Genomic DNA, 22,685 nt, shown 5'->3' on the forward strand with positions numbered 1-22,685 from the left:
ACTCTTTAGTGTCCCCTGGTCTCCAGCTGTGTGCGTCACTCTTTAGTGTCCCCTGGTCTCTAGCTGTGTGCGTCATTCTTTAATGTCCCCTGGTCTCTAGCTGTGTGCATCACTCTTTAGTGTCCCCTGGTCTCCAGCTGTGTGCGTCACTCTTTAGTGTCCCCTGGTCTCCCAGCTGTGTGCGTCACTCTTTAGTGTCCCCTGGTCTCCGTGGTGTTTTGAGCCGATGATGTTTACTTAGTTCTCTGATTCTTACAGGAAGCTGGAACACACAGTTTATTTCTCACTAACTTTTATTAAAACTCTACAGGAAGTATTTACTAACAGACTTTCCTCCGACAAAAGGAGCTCTTTTGGTCCAAACTTTAGGATTTATTTCTCCGGAGAACAACGTAACGTTGAGTTTAAAACATAACAGGTGAGTGCACGTCAGACAGGTGAGTGCACGTCAGAGAGCAGCAGCTCGGAGATGAAACTGGGAGTAAAGTTTGGAGAAAAGCCGAAGTTTCTAGAAGAAAATAAAAGAATATCCGGTGTTTTTAAAACTTGTGATATTTAACATATTTTAGTTTTTCTTTTTTGCTCTGTCCTCATTACTGTTACCCACAATGCATCACTGACTCTTCCTGGTCCTCTGGGCGGCGGCACCATGAACTCAGGAAGTCCAGCGTTTAAACAAATATTCCTGGACTTAGTTTTATTGAAACTGAACAAGAAGGACCTCTAGAGTCCAGGACCACAGGAAGTCTGGAGTCCAGGACCACAGGAAGTCTGGAGTCCAAGACCACAGGAAGTCTGGAGTCCAGGACCACAGGGGGTCTGGAGTCCAGGGCCACACAAGTCCGTCAGCTGCCTTCAGGTCCGGTCCGTTTGGCAGACCTCCTATTCAAAGTTAAAGTCATAGTCAAAGTCCAAGGAGGTCAGGTCTGAGGGGAGGCCCAGCGTCTCGGGGGTGATCTCCATCGTGGGGAGGTCCTCGCCCTCACTGGGCCCCTTTTCCCCCTCCAGACCGGGGCTGGGGTCTGGACCCGGGTCTGAGGTGTCCAGCCCCTTCGAGTCCGAAGCGGCAGAATCAGAATCCCCCGAAGCCGGCTCCGGGTCGGACTTCTGCTGCCGGGTCTGGTATCTGGTCTGGGATCTGGTTTGCCGGACAGGACGGGGGGCAGCGGGGGTTTTCTTGCCTCTGGTTTTTGGGCCTGGTTTGGGAGCAGGTTCCGGGGTCGAGTCTGGTTGGGGATTTGGATGGAGCTGAGTGTGGTGGTCTGGTTGGGGTTCCAGATTAAGATGGGGGTCCTGGGTGGGTTGGGGTTCTTTTAGGATTTCAGGAGCCGGTTTGGGTGGAGACCGGGTCTGGGGTGCCGGTTCCACTTTGGCAGGATTGGATTGTGGGGAGATGTTAGGCTCAGAGGTCGGGGCGGGGGTCTGGTCCTGCACCTCACTCTGAGACTTAGGAGGGGGACTCAGTTTGGGTGGGGGTTCATCAGGAGTTTGGATGGGGAGTGACTGCAGAGACCAAACCGATGAAATCTGAATGTCTGACTGAGGCGGGGTTTGGGGAACCGGGTCTGGTGGTGCAGGTTTAGAGACCTCAGATGCAGGTTTAGGTGCAGGTTTAGAGACCTCAGGTGCCGGTTTAGAGACCTCAGGTGCCGGTTTAGAGACCTCAGGTGCCGGTTTAGAGACCTCAGGTGCGGGTTTAGAGACCTCAGGTGTGGGTTTAGAGACCTCAGGTGCAGGTTTAGAGACCTCAGGTGGAGGTTTAGAGACCTCAGGTGGAGGTTTAGAGACCTCAGGTGCGGGTTTAGAGACCTCAGGTGCGGGTTTAGAGACCTCAGGTGCGGGTTTAGAGACCTCAGGTGCGGGTTTAGAGACCTCAGGTGGAGGAGTGGTCTTGCTCAAAGGCTCAGATGGGGGTGTGGTCTTGGTCAAAGACTCAGGTGGGGGTTTGGCTGCCTGTATGGGGGCAGGGTGAGTTTTGTTGGAACTGGTCCCGTCCACTCTGGGGTCTGCTGGTGGTTTGGTGATGTTGGCGGCCCAGTTTGGTCCCCCTTGCTGTAGAGGAGGTGGAACAGGTCCTGGGCTTTGGCTGCAGCGAGGTGAGTCTTCAGCTTCTCAGACTTCTGGGCCCCGTCTCCCAGGTTCATGAAGGGGGGGGGCTTCACGAACACTGTGCGGGTCTGCTCTCCCTCCGGGACCCCCGGAGCCGCCACGTCTGACACAACCCTTATCATGGGGGGTGGAACTGGTTTAGGGAAAGGGGCAGTCTCAGAGGGTGGAGGTCTGGAAACTGACGGGGGGGGATTACAAACTGGAGGTGCAGGTTTAAAGACCGGCGGTGGAGGTTTAGCCTCAAATGGTGCAGGACCAAACACTGATGGTGGTGGTTTGGTCTCAAAGGGGGCAGGTTTTAAGACTGCTGGAGGGGGCAAAGGTCCAAATACTGATGGTGGGGGTTTGGTCTCAAAGGGGCCAGGTTTTAAGACTGCTGGAGGGGGCAAAGGTCCAAATACTGATGGTGGGGGTTTGGCCTCAAACAGTGCAGGTTTTAAGACTGCTGGAGGGAGCATAGGTCCAAACACTGAGGGTGGGGGTTTGGCCTCAAAGGGGGCAGGTTTTAAGATTGCTGGAGGGAGCATAGGTCCAAACACTGATGGTGGGGGTTTAGCCTCAAAGGGGACAGATTTTAAGACCGGTGGAGGGGGTACAGGTCCATACACTGCTGGTGGGGGTTTAGCCTCAAACGGTCTTGTCACCAGGGGCGGGGGCATAGCTGTCCCGGGCGCAGGACTTGGTAGGAGGGGTTTACTCTCCTGTGGTTTCTTCCGAGCGTTCGGGATCTTCAGCAGTCCGTCTGAGATGGTCGGCACTTCCTGTTGAACTGGTAAACCGCCCCCTTGTGGTCTCATGGAGAGGAATGTGTTCAGGGGCGCTGGTTTACCCATTAATGCGGTTTTCCTCAGGACCGCGGCCGGGGCAGGGAGGTTGGGTCTGATCCGGCCCCGGTTGGCCCCGTTAGAGAACCATGGGGGCGTCTGATGTCCCCCCAGCTTCTGCGCGATCTCTTTGGCCACCGCCACAGATTTGGAGAATGAGTCCTGGGCTGGAGCTGGAGCCGGGTCCAGGTTCGCCGCCGCCTCGTCCTCCTTGATGAACTCGGCGGCCACTTTCTCCGCCTCCTTCGCCAGGAAGTTCTCCCTCTTCTTCCAGGTGAACTTCCCAAACGTGGGGGAGGTCAAAGAGGCGGGTCCAGCTGCTGGTTTTCCGACCTCCAGACTCTGCTTGCGGAGCTTCGCCCTCATGGCGGGACTGGGTCCACAGAGGATCTTTGGCGGGTCGTAGGGCTTCGGAGGGGGTTCTTGTATGGGTTCTGGTTTGGGTTCTGGTTTGGCTGCTGGTTTCTCTGGTTGAGGCTTTTTGAAGGGTTCCTTTGGTTTCCCCTCCTCCCGGTCAGACCTGAATCTGGACTGTTTAAAGTCCTCGTCTCTCGGTCCGTACTTTGGACGGTTGTCGTTGCGATGCCGGTGTTCTTCTTCTCTGCTGTATTTGTAGCGGTCCTCCTCCCTCCTGTGCCGGTACTTGTCCTCCTTCTTGCTGCCTTTAACTTGCTCCTCTTCCTCGTCTTTCTTGCTGAAGGACGGCCTCTCCTCCTCCAGACCTTTAGGAGTTTTTAAATCCTCCTCCTTCTGGCCCGGCTTCTCCTCCACCTCCTTCTTCACCTTCTCCTCTGTCGGTACCTCCTCCTTCTTCTTCTCCTTGTCTTTCTTGTCCTTCTTGTGTTTGGACTTCTCCTCCTTGTCCTTGCCGGCCTCGTCCTCATGTTTTCGTTTCTTCCCCCCGACGTCGGAGGTCAGGCCGGCCTGGCGGTCCAGGTTCCTCCTCTGCTCGTACAGCGGGTTCTCATACATCTGTTTCTGAAGCAGAACCAGAACAGGAAGTATTAGAACACCCTGTACTTCCTGTTGCGAACACACCCTGTACTTCCTGTTGCGAACACACCCTGTACTTCCTGTTGCGAACACACCCTTTACTTCCTGTTGCGAACACACCCTGTACTTCCTGTTGCGAACACACCCTGTACTTCCTGTTGCGAACACACCCTGTACTTCCTGTTGCGAACACACCCTGTACTTCCTGTTGCGAACACAACCTGTACTTCCTGTTGCGAACACACTCTGTACTTCCTGTTGCGAACACACTCTGTACTTCCTGTTGCGAACACACCCTGTACTTCCTGTTGCGAACACACCCTGTACTTCCTGTTACGAACACACCCTGTACTTCCTGTTGCGAACACACCCTGTACTTCCTGTTGCGAACACACCCTATACTTCCTGTTGCGACACACCCTGTACTTCCTGTTGTAACACACCCTGTACTTCCTGTTGTAACACACCCTGTACTTCCTGTTGCGAACACACCCTGTACTTCCTGTTGCGAACACACCCTGTACTTCCTGTTGTGAACACACCCTGTACTTCCTGTTTTAACACACCCTGTACTTTCTGTTGCAAACACACCCTGTACTTCCTGTTTTAACACACCCTGTACTTTCTGTTGCAAACACACCCTGAACTTCCCTGTACTTCCTGTTGTAACGCACCCTGTACTTCCTGTTGCGAACACACCCTGTACTTCCTGTTGCGAACACACCCTGTACTTCCTGTTGCGAACACACCCTGTACTTCCTGTTGCGAACACAACCTGTACTTCCTGTTGCGAACACACTCTGTACTTCCTGTTGCGAACACACCCTGTACTTCCTGTTGCGAACACACCCTGTACTTCCTGTTGCGAACACACCCTGTACTTCCTGTTGCGAACACACCCTGTACTTCCTGTTGCGAACACACCCTGTACTTCCTGTTGTGACACACCCTGTACTTCCTGTTGTAACACACCCTGTACTTCCTGTTGTAACACACCCTGTACTTCCTGTTGCGAACACACCCTGTACTTCCTGTTGCGAACACACCCTGTACTTCCTGTTGCGAACACACCCTGTACTTCCTGTTGTAACACACCCTGTACTTCCTGTTTTAACACACCCTGTACTTTCTGTTGCAAACACACCCTGTACTTCCTGTTTTAACACACCCTGTACTTTCTGTTGCAAACACACCCTGAACTTCCCTGTACTTCCTGTTGTAACGCACCCTGTACTTCCTGTTGCGAACACACCCTGTACTTCCTGTTGCAAACACACCCTGTACTTCCTGTTGCGAACACACCCTGTACTTCCTGTTGCGAACACACCCTGTACTTCCTGTTGCGAACACACCCTGTACTTCCTGTTGTGACACACCCTGTACTTCCTGTTGTAACACACCCTGTACTTCCTGTTGCGAACACACCCTGTACTTCCTGTTTTAACACACCCTGTACTTCCTGTTGTGAACACACCCTGTACTTTCTGTTGTAACGCACCCTGTACTTCCTGTTGTGAACACACCCTGTACTTTCTGTTGCAAACACACCCTGTACTTCCCTCTACTTCCTGTTGTAACGCACCCTGTACTTCCTGTTGCGAACACACCCTGTACTTCCTGTTTTAACACACCCTGTACTTCCTGTTGCGAACACACCCTGTACTTCCTGTTGCGAACACACCCTGTACTTTCTGTTGCGAACACACCCTGTACTTCCTGTTGCGAACACACCCTGTACTTCCTGTTGCGAACACACCCTGTACTTCCTGTTGCGAACACACCCTGTACTTCCTGTTGCGAACACACCCTGTACTTCCTGTTGCGAACACACCCTGTACTTCCTGTTGCGAACACACCCTGTACTTCCTGTTGCGAACACACCCTGTACTTCCTGTTGCGAACACACCCTGTACTTCCTGTTGCGAACACACCCTGTACTTCCTGTTGCGAACACACCCTGTACTTCCTGTTGCGAACACACCCTGTACTTCCTGTTTTAACACACCCTGTACTTCCTGTTTTAACACACCCTGTACTTCCTGTTGCGAACACACCCTGTACTTCCTGTTGCGAACACACCCTGTACTTCCTGTTGCGAACACACGCTGTACTTCCTGTTGCGAACACACCCTGTACTTCCTGTTGTGACACACCCTGTACTTCCTGTTGTAACACACCCTGTACTTCCTGTTGTAACACACCCTGTACTTCCTGTTGCGAACACACCTTGTACTTCCTGTTGCGAACACACCCTGTACTTCCTGTTTTAAACACACCCTGTACTTCCTGTTGTAACACACCCTGTACTTCCTGTTGCGAACACACCTTGTACTTCCTGTTGCGAACACACCCTGTACTTCCTGTTTAAACACACCCTGTACTTTCTGTTGCAAACACACCCTGTACTTTCTGTACTTCCTGTTGTAACACACCCTGTACTTCCTGTTGTGAACACACCCTGTACTTCTTGTTGTAACGCACCCTGTACTTCCTGTTGCGAACACACCCTGTACTTCCTGTTTTAACACACCCTGTACTTCCTGTTTTAACACACCCTGTACTTCCTGTTTTAACACACCCTGTACTTCCTGTTGCGAACACACCCTGTACTTCCTGTTGCGAACACACCCTGTACTTCCTGTTGTGAACACACCCTGTACGTCCTGTTGCGAACACACCCTGTACTTCCTGTTGCGAACACACCCTGTACTTCCTGTTTTAACACACCCTGTACTTCCTGTTTTAACACACCCTGTACTTCCTGTTTTAACACACCCTGTACTTCCTGTTTTAACACACCCTGTACTTCCTGTTTTAACACACCCTGTACTTCCTGTTTTAACACACCCTGTACTTCCTGTTTTAACACACCCTGTACTTCCCTATACTTCCTGTTGTGAACACACCCTGTACTTTCTGTTGCAAACACACCCTGTACTTCCTGTTATAACGCACCCTGTACTTCCTGTTGTAACGCACCCTGTACTTCCTGTTGTGAACACACCCTGTACTTCCTGTTTTAACACACCCTGTACTTCCTGTAGTGAACACACCATGTACTTCCTGTTTTAACACACCCTGTACTTTCTGTTGCAAACACACCCCGTACTTCCCTGTACTTCCTGTTGTAACACACCCTGTACTTCCTGTTGTGAACACACCCTGTACTTCCTGTTTTAACACACCCTGTACTTCCTGTTGTGAACACACCCTATACTTCCTGTTTTAACACACCCTGTACTTCCCTGTACTTCCTGTTGTAACGCACCCTGTACTTCCTGTTGTGAACACACCCTGTACTTCCTGTTGTGAACACACCCTGTACTTCCTGTTGTGAACACACCCTGTACTTCCTGTTTTAACACACCCTGTACTTCCTGTTGTGAACACACCCTGTACTTTCTGTTGTGAACACACCCTGTACTTTCTGTTGTGAACACACCCTGTACTTTCTGTTTTAACATGCCCTGTACTTCCTGTTTTAACACACCCTGTACTTCCTGTTTTAACACACCCTGTACTTCCTGTTTTAACACACCCTGTACTTCCTGTTTTAACACACCCTGTACTTCCCTGCACTTCCTGTTGTAACGCACCCTGTACTTCCTGTTGTGAACACACCCTGTACTTTCTGTTTTAACACACCCTGTACTTTCTGTTTTAACACACCCTGTACTTCCTGTTTTAACACACCCTGTACTTTCTGTTTTAACACACCCTGTACTTCCTGCTGTGAACACACCCTGTACTTCCTGCTGTGAACACACCCTGTACTTCCTGTTGTGAACACACCCTGTACTTTCTGTTGCAAACACACCCTGTACTTCCTGTTGTAACACACCCTGTACTTCCTGTTGTAACGCACCCTGTACTTCCTGTTGTAACGCACCCTGTACTTCCTGTTGTAACGCACCCTGTACTTCCTGTTGTAACGCACCCTGTACTTCCTGTTGTAACGCACCCTGTACTTCCTGTTGTAACACACCCTGTACTTCCTGTTGTAACGCACCTTGTACTTCTCGTTGTGGGCGTGCTTGGTGACGTGCTCCTCGGCACAGATTGAGTCTCCATAGAAGGTTTTGCAGAGCAGACAGAAGAAGCCTCTGACGGGCAGCAGGAACTCAGAGCCTGAAACAAACACACACACACACTGTTTAACACACGGCACAGAGCAGTAACATGTCAATCATGTTTACCTGGCCACGCCCCCGCAGCAGAGCCTGTCAGAGAGGGGACATCTGGTCATGAGGTTTATATTAAATATTAAATATGTGAAAGAAGACAGAATACAGGTGCGTTACAATCACAGAACACAGAAAAACGGGACATCAGAGTGTCGGAGTCCTCTGTGGAGACGAGTCCCGGAGACAGTTTTCATTAAGAGACAAAGAGCAGCCGATCCACCTGGAGACAAGAGACGCTAACAACATTCAGCGGCTCGCCAGCGACATCATGGGAGGAGAGCAGCGAGGTTTAATGTGGTGAGGGGGGGGGGGTACCTTTAGCGGGCTTGGTGAGCTTCTCCTCTGTCAGGAGGCTCTTGCTGGTGCCGGTGGTGCCGGTGCAGGACCAGGGCCGGTCGTACGGGTCCAGAGTCTGAGGGCAGAGAGACGGGGTTACACCTGCAGGGCTGCACAGGTGAGGGTATCAAACACACAGAGTCTGCTTCATGTTCAAACATTCATATTTTTAAGGACTATATATCGGATATCTTTTATGATGGTTGACACAAAATGTGCTTATTCATTTCAGGTATTTTCCAATTCTATTTTTCTACTGATTTTATCTTTTGTTCAAATCTGTCAAAGTTTGTATACATATTTATTCTGAAACATTTGAATAATTCTAGCCTCTACAGACCATTGACATGCACATAAACCTGTAGAGCCACAGGAGAGGTGACACCATGAGGAGAAGAATAAGGACTGTTTAGCAGATTAGTAACTTCACCAGTAATACATATATAAAACAATACATGAACATGGAAGTGGACAAACCGACCTTCCGGTGCGTCTTGCTGTGAAGGTGCGTGTAAAAGTCGAACATAGATCCCGAAGTGACGTTACAGTTTTTGCACCAGTGGTTTCCAGCGTCGTAGTATTCAAACGGCTCGGGGGGGTCTTTGGGCGGGGGGGGGGGGCGCGGGCTGCTGGGAAACAAAGATGGAGGACGGTGAGATGGAGGGGGCGGGGCTCTGTAAAACACCTGAAACTCTGCAGGAAGGAAACGTCTCTTACCGTCTCTGCGCTCCGGCATCAGGCGACCAATCAGAGCCGCACAACGACCACCGTGCAACAACGACCGCTAACAGCTGACTGACCCTTCACAATAAAGCTCGGTTCCCACAGCTAGCTATGTTCACGCTAACGATCGGCGAGGAAACATTCATTATTAATAATAAAACTGGAAATCTAAAACTCACACTTTCAGATTAAGAGTAAAAGTGAATATCATTATCGTCCTAATTCACTTTCAGTTTGGGTTTTAGCTTGTCTTATTATTATTATCTTTAACCAGACTTAACTTTAGTTTTCACCGAGGTTTGCAGCGCTTAACGTCGTCGCAGAGATCGTAAATCCTTTGGAGAGAAACATTAAAATACTATTTCCTACCATCTCTATCCCAACTCAGTTATAAATCAGTAAGGCATTTAATCTATTTCACAATAAAAGCCTTTCAGTGGCTCGAAGGAGTCCTTTTCTGACAGGCTTTTATTGTGAAAAACAAACATGAATTGACCTGGAAGACATCCTGACAGCTGAGATCTTTACCTGACCCTCAGGTGAGTTTATCTCCCTTTATAAAAGGTGTTACTCAGAATATATCCTCATTCATCTGAGAGCAGCGACTTGCACCTGGAGCGTGTTCACTGTGGACGGACTGGCTGCTAACTAGCTTAGCGACAGGTATTTATATATTTAGCATGATAACCTGCTCCCTGAGGAACCAGAGCATCGTGTAACACAGATATACAAACACATTATCTTTCTATGTACGTCTCTGTGGAGCTGAATGGAAACAGAGCAACTGTTATAAAAATATAAACGTATAGAGCCCGGCTCCTAGCTTAGAGCCCGGCTCCTAGCTTAGAGCCCGGCTCCTAGCTTAGAGCCCGGCTCCTAGCTTAGAGCCCGGCTCCTAGCTTAGAGCCCGGCTCCTAGCTTAGAGCCCGGCTCCTAGCTTAGAGCCCGGCTCCTAGCTTAGAGCCCGGCTGCTAGCTTAGAGCCCGGCTGCTAGCTTAGAGCCCGGCTGCTAGCTTAGAGCCCGGCTGCTAGCTTAGAGCCCGGCTCCTGGCTTGGCGCCCGGCTGCTAGCTTAGAGCCCGGCTCCTGGCTTGGCGCCCGGCTCCTGGCTTGGCGCCGGGCTCCTAGCTTAGAGCCCGGCTCGTAGCTTGGCGCCCGGCTCCTGGCTTGGCGCCCGGCTCCTGGCTTGGCGCCGGGCTCCTGGCTTAGAGCCCGGCTCGTAGCTTAGAGCCCGGCTCCTGGCTTGGCGCCCGGCTCCTGGCTTGGCGCCGGGATCCTAGCTTGGCGCCCGGCTCCTAGCTTGGCGCCCGGCTCCTAGCTTGGCGCCGGGCTCCTAGCTTAGAGCCCGGCTCGTAGCTTGGTGCCCGGCTCCTAGCTTAGCGACCGGCTCCTAGCTTAGCGACAGGTAATGAGGAGTAAAACCTACCTGAGGAACCAGGTGATAACACAGATTACATATAAACATGTTCTCCTTCTATCCACGTCTCTGTGGAGCTGAATGCAAACAGAGCGACTGGGGATATAAGCGTGAAACTGAAAGAAAAACTGTTATAAAAAAATATATAAATATATATATATATATATATATATATATATATATATACTTACGACAGGTAATAAGGAATAAGAACCCTTTATATATTTAACAAAGTGCTTCCTATAGACGAGCCCTAGCTATGCTGCAGTACTTCCTGTTTACCTGTGCAGGTGTGTGTACCTTTAAGGAGCTGCAGGTGGCCTTGGGGCTGCCTCCCCCCTCGCGGCTCTCCCCCCCATCGCGGCCCTTCTTCTTCTCTGGTGTTGGTGTTGGTGTTTGTGGGGGGGGGGCCTCGTCCTCTGGGCGGGGGGGGCGGGGCCTGTCGCTCGGGTTCAGCCCGAGGATCAGGGCGATCTTCTCGATCTCGTTGCGTTTCTTCTCGGCCGACTCGTGTTCCCGCCGCAGGCTGGAGATCTGTGACATTACTTCCTCCTGCAGGCGACTCACTTCCTGCAGCAGAGGGTCCCGGTGCCCCCCCTTCTCCCGCCGCTTCTTCCTCAGCAGCTCGCCTGAGGAACAACAACAACATCAAAACAACAAAAATAACACAACAATAGCCGCGTTCACACCAAGTACTTTGCCGTACTTAGTTCCCAGCTCTTAGTTCCCCCATGGAACTAAGAGCCGATCGCGTTCACACCAGAATAAATTCCCCGAGGGAAGATTACGCAAATTAAGCCGTTGACGTCACTTCTTCTGCTTTGGGTTTACTGGCAGGCCGCAAACCACTTCACGGCGTATACTGCCACCCGGAGGTCCCCGGAGTTGGGGAAGGCTTCAGTAGAAGCTGCTGGGACTCCCAGCAGCTTCTACTGAAGCCTTCCGAATAAATTGCCAGAACGCCGACACCTCCTCATCTCCACCGCTCCCATGTTTTATTTTGTGTTGCCATGAGTTAGTCTCTCTGCGTTTCTGCACTGGGCTAATGCTAATGCTAATAATGCTAATGCAAGGATAATAAAATGGCAGCTCTACAAAACATTTCAGAGTTTTACGGGGCGTGGTTTGCAATTCACCCAGCCAATCAGAACTGGGGCACTTTTCCCCCAGGAGAGTACCACCTCTCTAGCAGGCACTGAACATGGGTAAAGTACTCTTTTTGGTGTGAACGCGACACAAAGGGTACTAACGGAACTAAAGGGGAAAAGTACTCCTGTGTGAACGCGCCTAATGACAACTTGTTGGACATCAGAGAGTTTTCATGTGTGTGTGTGTGTGTCTGAATGTGTGTGGGTGAGTGTGTGTGGGTGGGTGAGTGTGTGTCTGAGAGTGTGTGTGTCTGTGAGAGTGTGTGTGTCTGTGAGAGTGTGTGTGTGTGTGGGTGAGAGTGTGTGTGTCTGTGAGAGTGTGTGTCTGTGAGTGTGTGTGTCTGTGTGTGTGTGTGTGTGTGTGTCTGAGACCTTGCTGCTTCCTGAGTCTCTCCAGCTCCTTCATCAGATACTCCTTCTTCTTCATGCGCACCTCCCTCTCCTGCTTCAGCTTCTCCCTCTCCTCCAGAACCTACACACACACACACAATTATTTATCTATATCATATTCCATTTACTTGTATATAGACTCTTCTTCTCAAAACATTCTCTTGCACTCTTATGTGTTCCATGTCCTCTATATATAGTCATGCTGCTCTGTTGGAGGAGGACTTCAGTCTCTCATCTCCTATCTACTCTGAAGCTGCTGAGCTCATGGTGAGAGAGACTTGGAACACAGAGTGTCAGTGGGGATGATCAGCTGCCCCCCCCCCCCCCCCCGAACAGGACTCACCTTCTGTTTCTGGCTCTCGGTGTTCTGCTCCTCAGAAACCTTCCTCTCCTGACTGCTCACCTTCATCACACCTGAGGGAGACACAACTCCTACTACCCAACATAAGAAAAAACTCATCAGAAAAACTACAACTCCCACTGAGCCCATTGTTGGTTATATTTGATTTGATGCCTGTATAACAGGTTGTAAACAGATACATGATAAGATAAGATAAGAAGTACTTAATGATCCCAATTTGGGAAATGTTGCGTTGCAGCAGCAAAAAGAGACGACGCATTGCACATCAAAAATCTAAAGACTAGAAATGAACAATCCAAAATGTAAACATCTCAATAGAAATAAAATAGCATTACAAAAAAGTAGAAAGTATACATGTTGAATTGACAGTAATGATTCCTTTGATGATGACCCACCTTGGGCCCCCTGGTGGTCCGGGGGGGTGCTGTAGGGGTTCGGGTACGGCAGGGAGGGGGGAAACTCTTCGGGGCTGGTGTTCGGGGGTATCGCCATGTTGGGGGGGGGGTACATGGGGGGCCACTGCCCAGGCATGTAGGGCAGGTAGTTCCCGTACTGTCCGAACCCTGGGGGGGGGAAGTTGGGTGGCATAATGCCATGGACCTGTGCGGGGGGGTAGGAGGGGGCCCCGGGGTGAGGCGGGGGGGCATCTGGGGTTTTTAATGGCGGCTCTATGTTCGGTGGCGCGGTGGCAGTCGTCTTCTCGGCGCTCGTCTTCTCGGCGCTCGACTCTTTGCTGTGTTTGTGGGATTTAGCGGGAATTGATCGTTTTCTGCGTCCGTCATCGCTGCTCCAGCTTTCCCCGCTGCTGCTGGAGCTGTGGCTCCGCCTCCTGCTGTGGCCCCGCCTCCTGCGAGCCCGGCCCCCCTCCGAGCTGCCGGAGGACGACCGCTGCCTGCGGGTCGGCGTCTTCGGGGGTGGCTTGTTTCCGTGGAGGCGCTCTTTGGTCCTGGCAGCCATCTTGCTGATCTCAGTCACGCCCAGGTCCATTCCGATGGTCTTCAGCAGGTCCTGGATCTTCTCGTACTCATCAAGCGCCTGACGCTCTCCTGGCCCCGGTGGCTCCGGCCCTGTGAGGTTCTGGTCCGGGCTGACGGAGGCCCGGTACCTCTCGTCCACCTGCCCCATGGCACGGGGGGCGTGAAGGTGAGGCCCCGGTGGGAGGCCGAACGTCTGAGGGAGGGCGGGTTCTTGCGATGGGGGGTAGTCGTCGTACAGCGCGTCCTCCGTCACATCTCCGTACAGGTCCAGACCCTGGGGACGGACTGGCTCAGACGGGAGTTTGGGGTCTTCAGTGTCTCCGTACAGGAACTTCTCCTCGTCGTCTATGTCCTCCGTCCTGTCCTGGGCCACCGTCGGCCCCCCCAGCATGTGGAGGATCTCTTTAATCTCTGCATCGAGTCCAATGCGCTGAGCCATCTGCGGGTCGGACTGCAGCTCTGACAGCACCGAGGCCACCAGGTGAGGCTCCATGCCTTTAACCGCCTGAAGCAGCTGGTCAGCCACTTGGGACATGTGGGACCCTCGGGGGGAGTCCGAGGTCTGAAACATAGAAACAGAGCCGGGTGAGCCAGGGGACCAGAGACCCTGTCCTGGTGCTCTGAGAACCGATTCAAAACGTATTCAACAACAGGATGGGGACTGTCAGGAGTTGGGGATGGTCAGGAGTTGGGGACTGTCAGGAGTTGGGGATGGTCAGGAGTTGGGGATGGTCAGGATTTGGGGATGGTCAGGAGTTGGGGGATGGTCAGGAGTTGGGGGATGGTCAGGAGTTGGGGGATGGTCAGGAGTTGGGGGATGGTCAGGAGTTGGGGATGGTCAGCGTAGTGGGTTGTCCGTAGGTGTTCGGATCAGGAGGTCACAGGTTCAAACCCCACTGCAGTCAGCATGTCGTTGTGTCCCTGAGACACTTCACCCCAAATTGCTCCTGTGGGGATTGCCCACAGTATTGAGTATGTAAGTCGCTTTGGATAAAAGCGTCTAACAAGTAACATGTCATGTAATGTAATGTAATGGTCAGGAGTTGGGGATGGTCAGGAGTAAAGGGGGATGGTCAGTAGTAAAGGGGGATGGTCAGGAGTCAAGGAGGTAGGCAGTAGTGAGGGTCGAGAGTAAAGGGGGACAGTAGTAAAGGGGATCAGGCACAGATTGTGGACAGGCTGTTGGTACCCTCAGAGACGGCGAGTCCTCGGAGTCTTGGCGTCTCTTCAGGATGGATTTGGTGGGCTGGCTCAGCATGTCCTGCAGTTCTTTGAGGCGCCGCGCTGAGTCCAGCTCTCTGAACTCTTTGCCTGACTTCCCGGAGCTGGAGCTGCTGCTGGAGCTGCGGCTCCGCGGCCGGCTCTTACTGCGACCGTGGCTCTGCCCCCTGGTTCTGGACTTGGACCGGGGGCGACTCATGCTCCGGCCCCGGCTCTTGGCCCTGCTCCGGTCCGGACTGTGACTCTTGCTCCGGCTCCGGCCATGGCTTTTCCCCCGGCTCCGGTCCGGACTGCGACTCGTGCTCCGGCCCCGGCTTTTTGCCCTTCCAAGACTTTTAGCCCGACTCCGATCCGGACTCCGGCTCCGGCCCCTGCTCTTAGCCCGGCTCCGATCCGGACTGCGACTCATGCTCCGGCCCCTGCTCTTAGCCCGGCTCCGATCCGGACTGCGACTCATGCTCCGGCCACGGCTCTTGGCCCGTCCCAGACTCTTGGCGCGACTCCGGTCCGGACTCCGGCTGCCGGGTCGGCTCCGGCCCCGGCTCCTGCTCCGCTCGTACTCGGGCCGGGGAGCGTAGTCTCTGCGGGGAAACGGTTTACAGTCAGGACAGTCAAGACCTGGGTTGCGGTCGAATAGTCCGTTTAGCTTAGGAACCTTCCTAACGGAGTGAAATGTTCTCTAGATGATAGGAAAGGAGGTTTCAAACTTCCTTTATAACCTCCTTTAGCTTAGGAACCACTAGACCTCCCTCACCGAAAGGAGAGGAGAAAATGCTGCCCCACAATGCCTTGCAGCCGCAGCATTTGCCGTCACACAACATTAGGCCGTTCCCGGAAACAACCGATTATGACGGAGAAATTATATCATGAAAGTTACGGTGCTTATTAAGCATTTTAAAACGTATGTGGTAAGTTACCAAAGTGCTTTGTTTTGAACGTTCATATTTCTCTTTCTGATTATAATACTGATGAACGTTCAAAACAAAGCACTTTGGCAACTTACCACATGCGTTTTAAAAAGCTTAATAAGCAGTTTTTACTGAAATGATCAAATAAAGTCAACATCTCACAGTCTTCACTGAGCTGTGGGGTTTGTTCAACTTTTAAAAGATGTTTGAATGGTGATATACACAGTGATAGATGTTAAGGACTAACGTTTATAATAAATACATCTGTATTGATTTTAAGATCTTTTCATCAATCATACGTATTAGGATCATTTGTATTAATGTGGACCGGAGGGAGAGGGTGACGAGCATAAGTTTCACTAGATAGACGACAGGGATAGACGACAGGGATAGACGACAGGGATAGACGACAGGGATAGGGATAGACGACAGGGATAGACGACAGGATAGACGACAGGGATAGACGACAGGGATAGGCGACAGGGATAGGCGACAGGGATAGACGACAGGGATAGACGACAGGGATAGGGATAGACGACAGGGATAGACGACAGGGATAGGGATAGACGACAGGGATAGGGATAGACGACAGGGATAGACGACAGGGATAGGGATAGACGACAGGGATAGGGATAGACGACAGGGATAGGGATAGACGACAGGGATAGACGACAGGGATAGACGACAGGGATAGACGACAGGGATAGACGACAGGGATAGACGACAGGGATAGACGACAGGGATAGGCGACAGGGATAGACGACAGGGATAGGGATAGACGACAGGATAGACGACAGGGATAGACGACAGGGATAGGGATAGACGACAGGGATAGGGATAGACGACAGGGATAGACGACAGGGATAGACGACAGGGATAGGGATAGACGACAGGGATAGGGATAGACGACAGGGATAGGGATAGACGACAGGGATAGGGATAGACGACAGGGATAGGGATAGACGACAGGGGTAGACGACAGGGGTAGACGACAGGGGTAGACGACAGGGTAGACGACAGGGGTGCAACAACTAATCGACTTAATCGATTACCAAATTAGTTGCCAACTAATTCAGTCGTCGATTCGTTGGTGACGTCATCACGTGTGTTTTATAAAAGTCAACATCTCAGTCTTCACTGAGCTGTGTGGGGTTTGTTCAACTTTTAAAAGATGTTTGAATGGTGATATACACAGTGATAGATGTTAAGGACTAACGTTTATAATAAATACATCTGTATTGATTTTAAGATCTTTTCATCAATCATACGTATTGGGATCATTTGTATTAATGTGGACCGGAGGGAGAGGGTGACGAGCATAAGTTTCACTAGATAGACGACAGGGATAGACGACAGGGATAGACGACAGGGATAGACGACAGGGATAGGGATAGACGACAGGGATAGACGACAGGGATAGACGACAGGGATAGGCGACAGGGATAGGCGACAGGGATAGGCGACAGGGATAGGGATAGACGACAGGGATAGGGATAGACGACAGGATAGACGACAGGGATAGACAACAGGGATAGGGATAGACGACAGGGATAGGGATAGACGACAGGGATAGGGATAGACGACAGGGATAGGGATAGACGACAGGGATAGGGATAGACGACAGGGATAGGGATAGACGACAGGGATAGGGATAGACGACAGGGATAGGGATAGACGACAGGGTAGACGACAGGGGTGCAACAACTAATCGACTTAATCGATTACCAAATTAGTTGCCAACTAATTCAGTCGTCGATTCGTTGGTGACGTCATCACGTGTGTTTTATAAAAGTCAACATCTCACAGTCTTCACTGAGCTGTGTGGGGTTTGTTCAACTTTTAAAAGATGTTTGAATGGTGATATACACAGTGATAGATGTTAAGGACTAACGTTTATAATAAATACATCTGTATTGATTTTAAGATCTTTTCATCAATCATACGTATTGGGATCATTTGTATTAATGTGGACCGGAGGGAGAGGGTGACGAGCATAAGTTTCACTAGATAGACGACAGGGATAGACGACAGGGATAGACGACAGGGATAGGGATAGACGACAGGATAGACAACAGGGATAGACGACAGGGATAGACGACAGGGATAGACGACAGGATAGACGACAGGGATAGACGACAGGGATAGGGATAGACGACAGGGATAGACGACAGGGATATACGACAGGGATAGACGACAGGGATAGACGACAGGGATAGACGACAGGGATAGGGATAGACGACAGGGATAGGGATAGACGACAGGGATAGGGATAGACGACAGGGATAGGGATAGACGACAGGGATAGGGATAGACGACAGGGATAGGGATAGACGACAGGGATAGGGATAGACGACAGGGATAGGGATAGACGACAGGGATAGGGATAGACGACAGGGATAGGGATAGACGACAGGGTATAGGGATAGACGACAGGGTATAGGGATAGACGACAGGGTATAGGGATAGACGACAGGGATAGGGATAGACGACAGGGATAGGGATAGACGACAGGGATAGGGGTAGACGACAGGGATAGGGGTAGACGACAGGGATAGGGGTAGACGACAGGGATAGGGGTAGACGACAGGGATAGGGGTAGACGACAGGGGTAGACGACAGGGGTAGACGACAGGGGTGCAACAACTATTCGACTTAATCGATTACCAAATTAGTTGCCAACTAATTCAGTCGTCGATTCGTTGGTGACGTCATCACGTGTGTTTTACGCGCCGTTAAGCTCCAACGTTATTGGTGTTTTTATCGGTACCGGAGACATTTAAAAAATACATGTCATGTATTATTGCTACATAAGCATTATATTGCAGTCTTAGTGTTGCCAACTCGTTTTTAATTTGCAAAAAGACAAAAAAATGCGTCTATGATGTATTTTCAATCTTTCCAATCCAGAAGAGAGATCTTTCTCTCCCCCGTCTGTGTGCGAGGGGGCGGGGCAGTTTACACACACGCAGCTGCTACATGCAGCAACACACTGCGGAGATGGCTGAGAGAACGTGCTCCGAGGTGTGGTTAAATTTTACCCGTCTCGATGTGGAAAATGCTCGTTGCCAAAAGTGCAATAAGAGTTTAGCATGTAAGGGCGGTAACACGAACAATTTGTCTAAACATTTAGCAAAAGTGCACCACATTCAGACGGAGGAATGCACCGTTTTCTAGTAGCTCTGTAGCCCCATCCACGAGTAACGTTTCCACGTCAGGTGTTATGCTAGCAGCACCACACGGAGTTAACACCATGATACAAACACGGGTTAATGATTACAGGTAACAGAGTTATTTATTTGGTAAAAGTTTCAGCTATTCTGTTCACAGTTCTGTCTTCAGATTATTTAATACGATTTGTTAAAACATTGTTGTTTCTTTTAATGTGAAATATTATTTATTTAATTTAAATAAAAAGCAATGTTAATTTTGTTCAAAATGTGTTTAGTTAATTTAATAATATATGTATTTTTGAATCAAGTATTCATCTTTAATGTCTTGTTAGTTTCCACATGCCTAAAACAACCTCAAGCTACATCTAAAAGTGTGGCTAAATAAGAGCGTTTGAGAAATTGTGCAAGGCATACAGTAATAGTCCGAATAGTCGATTAATCGTTTCATTAATCGATTATCAAATTAGTCGTTTGTTGCAGCCCTAGTAGACGACAGGGTAGACGACAGGATAGACGACAGGGTAGACGACAGGGATAGAGGGATAGACGACAGGATAGACGACAGGGTAGACGACAGGGATAGAGGGATAGACGACAGGATAGACGACAGGGATAGAGGGATAGACGACAGGGTAGACGACAGGGATAGACGACAGGGATAGAGGGATAGACGACAGGGATAGACGACAGGGATAGACGACAGGATAGACGACAGGATAGACGACAGGATAGACGACAGGATAGACGACAGGGATAGACGACAGGGATAGAGGGATAGACGACAGGATAGACGACAGGGATAGACGACAGGGATAGACGACAGGATAGACGACAGGATAGACGACAGGATAGACGACAGGGATAGGGATAGACGACAGGGATAGACGACAGGATAGACGACAGGGATAGGGATAGGGATAGACGACAGGGATAGACGACAGGGATAGACGACAGGGATAGACGACAGGGATAGACGACAGGGATAGGGATAGGGATAGACGACAGGGATAGACGACAGGATAGACGACAGGGATAGACGACAGGGATAGACGACAGGATAGACGACAGGATAGACGACAGGATAGACGACAGGATAGACGACAGGATAGACGACAGGATAGACGACAGGATAGACGACAGGGATAGGGATAGACGACAGGGATAGACGACAGGATAGACGACAGGGATAGGGATAGGGATAGACGACAGGGATAGACGACAGGGATAGACGACAGGGATAGACGACAGGGATAGACGACAGGATAGACGATAGGGATAGACGACAGGGATAGACGACAGGATAGACGACAGGGATAGACGACAGGGATAGACGACAGGATAGACGATAGGGATAGACGACAGGGATAGACGACAGGATAGACGACAGGGATAGACGACAGGGATAGACGACAGGGATAGACGACAGGAGCTGATTTTTGGACTATTCGACTGCAACCCTGATCCAGTTTGTGAATACCAGGTTTCAAGTTTCAAGGCTTTATTGCCACTTGCACCTTAGCTACAGTGTAGATATGTCAATGACAAACTGAAGTCCTCCTCCAACAGAGCAACATGAATATATAGAGGACATAAAACAAATAAAACTGATAAAAATAGAGCAAGAGAATGTTTTGAGATGTGCAAGTTAATACAAATAAAATAGAACTAGGGCAAAAAGAGTCTAGATACAAGTAAATGGAATATGATATATTCCAGGTGATCTTACCTGTCATGGTGGCGTGAGGGGGCGGAGCCAGAGGGTCCGGTCAGCTCGTTGCCGACGGTGATGACGAGGTTGTGGTCGATGGGCGACAGCGACCTCTGAGGAAGAGACACGTTCATTTATTACGAAATCAGAAAATGAATCAATGAAACATTTATCTTGTCTCGTTGTTTATTCCACTTACTGATCAGAATACCTTAACGTTAGGATTATTCAGTTCATATTTAATATATACTTACGCTGAGACCACTAACCCTCATTATTATCAACAATACACTCGTGTTTTAACAAACAATACAGAATGGCTATTAAATCATAAATACAAACAGAGACACTGACCGTGCTATAAAGTAAATGTCGCCATTAAACTCACTACATGCATTATGGGTTGTGTTTGTATCTCAATACCAATTTACACTGATAAAGCAGATTAAAGGTATAACTTCAGAATAATATGATATGTTTTATAATGATTGATCATGAAAGTGTTCTCAAAGCTGCTGAAGGTGCAGCTAGTCTGAATGGCTTTGTATACTGCAGGGTAGCTGGTGGATTTACTCCAGGTGGAACTAAAGTCTGATTCAACACTTGATTAGATTTCACATCATTCATCCACATCTGTTACTAAAGGGATTAAATACATGCAGTGGAGTGTACACCATTTACCTCTGAACTGTAGAAGAGTAGAAGTACAGTACTAGAGTAAATTTACTAAGTTACTTTATAGCACTGATAATAAATAACATGTGTACACTGTTAGCTGTTGTTAGCCAATGCTAGCTGATAGCTAGCGTTAGCATGGTGGATTTCTGTCAAAGCTCCTAAAATATATGGCGCAGTAAATATATAACTTTGGCGGGTAAAACACACGTTAGTTGTATGTGTGAGGAACATGTAGTGTGTGTGAGAAACATGTTAATATAATACAATGAACTCTGGAGCCGGGCTCATGTTACACACTGAGATCGGTGCACAAATGCTAACCCTGTGTGTGTAAAGAGACTCGCCCCGTGGCGCATGAAGCCACAATAGTCAGGAAGTACCCGGATGTGGGCCCACAGAGCGTGCGCAGTGGAGTGTTTCCCCTTTCATCTCATTGTTTACTCGTGTAATGCTGGACAACAGGCTGTTGTGACTCTAATGACCGAGTTTGGGGGGGAAAAGGGACCCCTCTCTTTCCCAGAGGGGGACTGGTAAAGGTTTAGGGTTAGTTAATAAAGGGGTTCTGATTCTCAATGTAAGTCAATGGGAAAAGTTTAAGGATGTTATGGGCCCAGTGACGGAAGCGGTAGTACCGCCATGTGGCCGCTACGCACGTTACAGATATGAGCTTCAGAGAGAGCTGTTCCTGTGGAGCTGAGACCAAACAAAGCTGCAGAACCCAGATATATACAGTACCCAAGTAGAACTGATATTTCAAGGCTTTTCTTGTCATGTGTGCATAGGCAGCATAGCTACAGTGCAGATATGTGGATGAACGTCTGAGGTCTCGGGCTCCTACAACAGAACACAATACAGCAGATAACAGATAGAGATGAATGGAGCACCTCTCTCTGGGCTCCGGAGCTCCACTTCTCCCCGGGGGATCCGTACCTCCTCCTGCGGTCCTGGTGCAGCGGGGGTCCCGGGGAGTAGGAGGGTCCCGGGGGGTAGGGCGGTCCCTGGTTGTAGGCGGGCCGGTGGTCCCTGAACCCCTGGGCCGGGTAGGGCCGCTGCGGCGGCCCGCGGGCCTCAGGCGGCCGGTAGCCTCCTCTCTGAGGCCGGCCTCGGTACATGTCCTCCGGCAGAGATCCAGGTTAGTCGAGACTCTGTTACCGGAGATAGATATATATGAGAGAAGCTCTAAAGTTACCTGAGGTTATTATCTAAACTGAGGTTATTATCTAAACTGAGGTTAGTATCTACAGACTCTCTGCAGCTCTGCACACAGCAACACAACCTCCCGCTCCTTCTTCTTCTACTGCAGAAACACACAGCGGTGCTGCCCCCTGCAGGAACACCGGGGTACCACGGTACTCTCAGAGTCAGTCAGAATCAGAACCAGAGTCAGAGTCCTTACTTCTTAATTGCTACCCTTTCCCTCAACCTATCCTAAGGGAGTGCATGCACGTAGACACGTTAGTTTAGCTGCTATCAGTGGCGTTTTTATATGTACTATGTACGCACTTATTGTAAGTCGCTTTGGATAAAAGCGTCAGCTAA

The 22,685-nt window shown here is 50.2% G+C and overlaps 1 protein-coding gene across 1 annotated transcript; it reads right to left on the bottom strand.

Annotated features, from left to right (window-relative positions):
* Positions 1–275: 275 nt before the first annotated feature.
* Positions 276–22,483, bottom strand: LOC117535440 (zinc finger protein 318-like). The gene is given in 13 exon segments (XM_034199895.1): positions 276–2,030; positions 2,033–3,911; positions 7,936–8,054; positions 8,426–8,522; positions 8,928–9,075; positions 9,164–9,249; positions 10,838–11,214; positions 12,106–12,205; positions 12,467–12,558; positions 12,880–14,023; positions 14,651–15,263; positions 20,487–20,581; positions 22,031–22,483. Coding segments are annotated over 13 exon segments (6,126 nt in total). The 5' UTR covers positions 22,259–22,483; the 3' UTR covers positions 276–882.
* Between the last annotated feature and the right edge of the window lie 202 nt (positions 22,484–22,685).

The sequence above is a fragment of the Gymnodraco acuticeps genome, unplaced genomic scaffold (genome assembly GCF_902827175.1).
Source record: "Gymnodraco acuticeps unplaced genomic scaffold, fGymAcu1.1, whole genome shotgun sequence".
In the NCBI taxonomy this organism is placed as follows: domain Eukaryota; kingdom Metazoa; phylum Chordata; class Actinopteri; order Perciformes; family Bathydraconidae; genus Gymnodraco; species Gymnodraco acuticeps.